This window comes from Gekko japonicus, unplaced genomic scaffold, assembly GCF_001447785.1.
Source record: "Gekko japonicus isolate JY-2015 unplaced genomic scaffold, Gekko_japonicus_V1.1 scaffold46, whole genome shotgun sequence".
NCBI lineage: Eukaryota > Metazoa > Chordata > Lepidosauria > Squamata > Gekkonidae > Gekko > Gekko japonicus.
The window spans coordinates 2,277,707-2,284,294 of record NW_015169173.1 but is presented as its reverse complement, the minus strand read 5'-3'; the positions used below and the strand labels follow the sequence as shown (position 1 = coordinate 2,284,294).

At 40.4% G+C, this 6,588-nt stretch overlaps 1 protein-coding gene across 1 annotated transcript in view; it reads left to right on the top strand.

Annotated features, from left to right (window-relative positions):
- The window catches only part of GABRB2 (gamma-aminobutyric acid (GABA) A receptor, beta 2), a 196,299-nt gene extending 191,180 nt beyond the window's left edge, over positions 1–5,119 (top strand). The window contains exon 6 of the mRNA XM_015415862.1: positions 4,772–5,119. Coding sequence (XP_015271348.1) covers positions 4,772–5,119 — 348 coding nt within the window. The remainder of the gene's footprint in view (positions 1–4,771) is intronic.
- The last annotated feature ends 1,469 nt before the right edge of the window (positions 5,120–6,588 follow it).

Here is a 6,588-nt window from a genome sequence, read left to right as displayed (position 1 = left end):
CTTTCAGGGAGGTTTTTGTCTGGTTGCATGCTAGTAGTTGGCTCAGGCTGGATAGTTTCACTGCTGGCTCTTGTTGCTTCAATGAGTGGTTGATGCACGAAAGCAGTGATTGGTCTTAACTTCATTACCATAGCATTTTCAAGTCTCAGCCTCTTCCGCTTACTAACACCACTTTCAAATCTTTTACTCATGCTCAGATTAGAATCTAAAAATAAAAAGTAAAATTAATCTTCAACTGGATAAACACATGAATCAGAGGTCCATCAGTGGCTATTGGCACAAGATATAGATGGTTGCTGCTGAAGGGTTACAGAATTCAGTTTTCCACTGTGGTGAAACAGGCGCCCACCCTCAGCCCTGGGGGACTGAGTAGCTGATTTGTGGCTCATGAGCCCCGCTTCGCCTTCCCACCTCCTTGGTGGGCTTCTGTCACTCTTCAGTAGCTGCCACCACTCACTGACTTCCCTATGCCTTTCTTGAGGGGCAGTGAGACCCCTCTGGCTGACTCCTGGGGTTTGGAGATGAAACCTCCTAACTTTGAGTATCTCCTTGAGAGTTGGCACCTGCACATTTTTGGGTTTTTTCCTCCCAGGCACCTGAACATTTTTGGGTTTTTTCCTACTCTGCCCACTTCCTTCTTAAGGCACTGGGAGTGGGCAGAGTGGGGGAGACTCCGTGGTCAGAGCACCAGACTGGGGTTTTAAACAAAACCATCATACAGCAGGCAGGTTACACAGAGCATACATAGAATACAAATGGCAGTTTACTGACAGTGCCCATCTCCATTCATCGTGGAGGCCAGCCTCTGACCACATGGTTTTGCCCCCCAGTTTCCCCATCCCCTAAGCCTGAAATGCAGCGGAAGGGTAAGTCCTGGCCGCAGCTTGTAGATGTATATGGTATTTAATAAGGTACCATTGTCAATAGTTAAATGGGATATATCGGTAATAATAATTTTAAAATGAACATTTTTCTTGAGCAGTAATAATTTAAACCATTTATAAATGTGTAAGACTTTGGCTACAATTCTCTAGCCATTCAGTGCTAATGCTGGTCTGAATATTGCTTCCTGGGCAACTTGCCTGATGATGTCTGGGTTTGTGGACTATATATGCAATGGCTATGCCACAGTTAATTGAAGCGAATGATTTTCAAGACATGAGCAACAATTAATAGAAAACAAAAGTATGTCTATACTTACCTCTCATCAGAAATACACACCCTGAACATGCTCTGCTTGCATATTATGATGCGTGACGAGTTGCCTGAGAATGTGGATAAGGAGCCTTCTTCAAACGTCCCATCCCTCTGAAAGCAACACGGTGAGGGTAGTTATTTAAACTAGTATATTTTAAACCAATTAAAATTCATAAAAGCATTTGTTAGAAAAATGCCAAAAATATAAGAAGTTACGTTAAAAATATAGATACCATTTATATCCACCCAGTGTATGGAATCACTGAGCTCCTTCCTCTCCCCAAACTCCTCCATCCACAGGCTCTGCACCCAAATCTCCAGGAACTTCTGAACCATAATTGACAACCCTACTATCAAGTGCTACATTAATACCACTAAATGTTCTAGTTGTGTTCATTTTGTCTTAGTTTACGATTGAAGAGGCAAAAAGTATAGCTTGGATATGGAAAGGTGACTAGAATGTTTAAGGAAACCCCATTTCACTGGTACTCAGTAAAACGATTCCATACTTGCTTTGCCATTAGGATTAAAATTCTCCCAGGCTTCTTTTTCTAGAGATAGAAATTAAAGAGCCTTGACATATTGAAATAGGACTATCCTTAAAACCAAAGAAAAAGACTGGAGTGTATGTGTGGGAGAAGTGAGAATTCTTCTCCCAAGTATGGAAGAAGCTGCTAAAGTGAAATGGACATTGTTTATAGTTTATTTATTTATTTATTTGATTTATATCCTGCCCTCCCCTAGGATACAGGGCTCAGGGCGGTTACAACATTGAATAGAACAGTCAATTTATAAAACTTAATTCAACAATATAATTCCTCAATAATAACCAACAAATCACAGCATTCCAAGATGAAAATTTGAATTTCAGCCTGCAGTGCCCAAGCAACCAGGCAAAGAGAGTAGGCAGTATCCTGCCGATACACCAAAATAGGTGGCGTGAGATGGAACAACATGGAAGAAGATAAGGCAGGATGAGGCAGGGTAGGACAGTAAGATTGGACACCCGCTGCCTCAACCAAAAGCCTGGTGCAACACCTCTGTTTTACAGGCCCTGTGGAATTGAAGCAAGTCCCACGTTGCCCCGATCTCACTTTGGAGAAAAGGCTCCTGCTCTGGTTGAGGCTAAGTGGATGTCTTTTGGGCCGGGGACCACCAGAAGATGTTGATCTCCTGACTCAATACTGAACTGGGAGCCAGTGCAGATGGCGGAGCACTGGTTGTATATGTTCTCTGACAAATGTCAGAACATTCGCAGCTGTGTTTTGGACCAGCTGAAGTTTCCAGATCAATATCAAGGGTAGCCCTGTGTAGAGCATGTTACAGTAATTCAGCCTGGAGGTGACCATTGCACAGATCACTAATGGCAAGGTCATGGGAGGAGAAATAGGGTACCAATTGTCTGACCAGACATAAATGGTAAAAAGCTGATCTGGCAACAGCTGTGACTTCGGCCTCCATTGAGAGAGAGGCATCCAAAATCATGCCTGTTCTCTTCACTGTTGACACTGGTATTAAAGGTGCCCTGCCAAAGGCTGGGAGCGGGATCCCCAACCCCCAGACCCCCACAACCCAGGCACAGGACCTCCGTCTTTGTTGGATTTAATTTCAATTGATTCTGCCTCAACCATCCAGCCACAGCCTCCAATGTCCTGGTCAGAACTTCTGGGTTGGAATCCAGTTGGCCATCCATCAACAGATATACCTGGCTGTCATCAGCATACTGGTGACAACCCAGCCCAAACCTCCAGACCAACTGAGCAAGGGGGCGCATATATGGGAGAGGATCGGCTCCTGAGGGATTCTGCATATCAAAGGGTAGCACTGCGAACCTCTCTCTCCCTGCTGTGTCCCCTATCATGGAGAAAGGAGACAAACCATTGTAAGACAGTCCCCCAAATCCCCACGTCAGCGAGGCGGTGGGCCATAAGTTCCTAATCGACTATGTCAAACACTGCTGTTAGATCTAATAGCAACAGCAGCACCAACCTACCTTTGTAAAGGTGTCTCCGGAGGTCATCTGTGAGGGCAACCAGAGCCGTCTCTGTCCTGAACCCAGGGCGGAAGCAGAACTCAAATGGGTCTAGGACAGAGGTGTCATTCAGGAAATAATGCACAGATTGGTTAATCAGGCAGTACATAAATACAGTTTATTCTGTGTTTATACAGAAGCATGTAAAGCAGAAAGAAAATACATCTTACGCCATTAGAATACTGCCCACTAAAAGATGTCATTTGGCCTATTAAGGTCTGTTAAGAAAACTTATGAAGATTAACCCTGTTAAAGTTTCTGGGTTTCTAATTAGTGTCAGTTAAACATTAAAATGAATTTTTTTATCTGATAACTGGGAGCAAAAACTATGATATACTTTTTAAAAAGCCTCCGGCTCACACATTTTTGTCTTAAGTCAGGAAGGATGGCTCCAGAGCAAACTAATTTATGGAGTACCCAAATTGCTCGCTCACATCTTTAATGCCAATAGCTCACAAAGCAGAATTTTTGCTCACAAGACTCCACAGTTTAGAGGGAACATTGCTTATAATACCAATTAAATGTAAGGACTTTTTTTTAGTATGATATACTTAAGTCACTGTTTCCTTATAATACCTATTAAAATTAAGAACGTTTAAAAAGTATGATATACTAAAAAAAATCACTGTTTCCTTATAATACCTATTAAAATCAAAGACTGGCCCTTTCTGTTCAGCAAAAGATCCTTCCTAAATAATCAAGAAATACTTTTCTGAAGAAAAGATTGCGAATGACAGAGCGCTGTTTTATACTTCTTCCCAGTGTATTTCGGTGTGGCTCTTCTCACTTGTCCTTTGTCTGCTTAACACTAGAAACATAAATGGCATTTTAAAAAAATTCTATGACTTTACAGATACCAATGATACACCAAAACAATATAATTGACACTGGTACTCTGAAATGAATGCCTGGTTATTTTTACTGTTGTGGTACAACTTAGTGTCATGGCCATTATTGTGTTCTGACAGGATGAATTGTTCCACGATAAATTGTTTATGAAGAGAGGACATTTATCCTGACCATTGCAAGTTGAAAGAGATCCATTAGCAGATAATATCAGATCTTTATATGAAAATCTGAATTCTGAACTGAGAGTTTCCATGTTGCTGTCAGTAGCATGAGGACTGTATCAAAACTCCAGGACCCTAGATGAAATGCAGAACTTTGGGTTAAAGACAGAAATCATATTTACATTGTCTCATTCTGCAGCACTATTGAGATCATTCTTACTGTGAATGCTGAGCAGTCTTGTCAGAACAGAATTTTTAGGACTGAGAAATGTAGCGCTTCATTCAGGTACATAATAGCAGTGCCACAGACTTCCGAGACTTTTGGCAGCAAACATGTGGCCATGGATGTTATCATATAATATACTTGCTGTGCTTTCAAAGTATAAGATCCAGAAATGAAAATATACTTGCAGCTTTAAAGTATAGGCTTTTGTAGGTTGACATTTACAGCTAGGTGTCTTAGGTCCGATTTGATTTGGTTTGTTGTGGGGGGCTTACTGCTCACACTAATACACCTTCTTGTGTTTTCCAGATGGATCCTCATGAAAACATTCTGTTGAGCACGCTTGAAATTAAAAACGAGATGGCTGCCTCTGAAGCTGTTATAGGTCTTGGAGACCCTAGAAGCACCATGTTGGCCTACGATACCTCAAATATCCAGTATCGGAAGGCTGGCTTACCAAGACACAGCTTTGGCCGTAACGCCCTTGAACGGCATGTGGCACAAAAGAAAAGCCGGCTACGGAGACGTGCCTCTCAGTTGAAAATTAACATCCCTGACTTGACTGATGTGAATGCCATAGATCGATGGTCACGCATATTCTTCCCTGTTGTTTTTTCCTTCTTCAATATTGTCTATTGGCTTTATTATGTGAACTAAAAACAAAAGCCACACAGATATCAAGAACTGGATTTCTCTTCAAAACCAGTTGTACAGCCAAATGTGGGACTTAGGGAGGAAAAACAACCCTATTCAGGACAAAAGTTATTTTAAAACACCTTAGTTGCTGGCCCACTCTATAAATCCTTTTTGTAACATTTGGATTTCCTTTGCAAAACTGTGAAACATGTTTAGTCACAGTACACCATGACCTTTAAAGAAATAACTGCATTACATTGTGTGTGGAAGCAGAATCTGGCACTTGATCATTTCATTGTTTCCGTCAGCCTTCATTTTAACATTACAGACATAGAAAGCTATAAGATTTGAGTTCTAAGAGCAATGTATCATGCCTCATCACATCTGAAACATGCACTGTGTTACCTGACTGTAGAAAGGGTAATCTTATGTGTATCATACTTACAGACCATATTCCTACATTAACTCTGAAATGCATGAACTTGAAAACAAGCAGTGCCTACCATCAGTGTTTTCCCAAACAGTTCATGTTACTGGCTGTGAGAATTGAAACTTTGAGTGAGGTTTCAAGTATGTAACAAGTTCATGGAAAAAATCACGGCATGTGGTTAAAAGATACAGCCATCCTGGTTATCATGCTGTGCAAGTATGATCCATGGAATAATCTGAGAGTTGTCTGAATATGTGCAACAGTGTGCCATTAAGCATAATGTCTGAGACCATTTTATGTGTAAAGTGCCAAATGCCGTGGGCCAGCAGTGACTTCATAGGGGACTTTCTGTTGGTACTTCATCATTCTTTATAGGAGAGAGAAAGGAGAATGCTTTTTTTAAAAAAATGGCCAGAAAAAAGTTATACATACTGTACAAATGGTTAGTATCAGTTTGCCTGAACCCTTTCAACAAACTCTGTATTATTAATTTGATTTTTATCTCATTTCCAGGTTAAAGATATTGAACAAAATCATATCTGTAAATGCTTTGGCTGCTTAGACATCATATATTTTAAAAGAAAAGACCAAAATTCTAGCAGAGAGAAAGATTCTTCATTCCGAATCATTGCATTCAATATAGAGGTGTGGTGTTGTTATTATTTTGAATGAGAGAACTTAGGAAATATTAGTTATATTGTTTATATATAGCTGAATATTCCACTATCTCCTGGTGAAAGAAGCGGAATTTTTTCATCCTGGGTTCTAAATTGCCCCTTCACCTTGTCCAGCCCCAATTTCCTCGCACTCTTCAGGTAACTATATTATATGTTCGTTACATTTGGTTTAGTAGAGTTCATTGCTAGACTCAAATTGAGTTCTTAATGCTTAGTCAAGGGAATAAGAGGTGTGTTTCTGTTTCAAGAAATAACACATTGTTGGAAAAGAATTTCCTCTGAAATGGTGAATAGAGTCCGTTTTTTCTGCTTGTGCATCTTTTCTATCTAATTATTGTTTTTAGCAACACAAAACATGAACACATTCATGTTTCTTTTGTAAG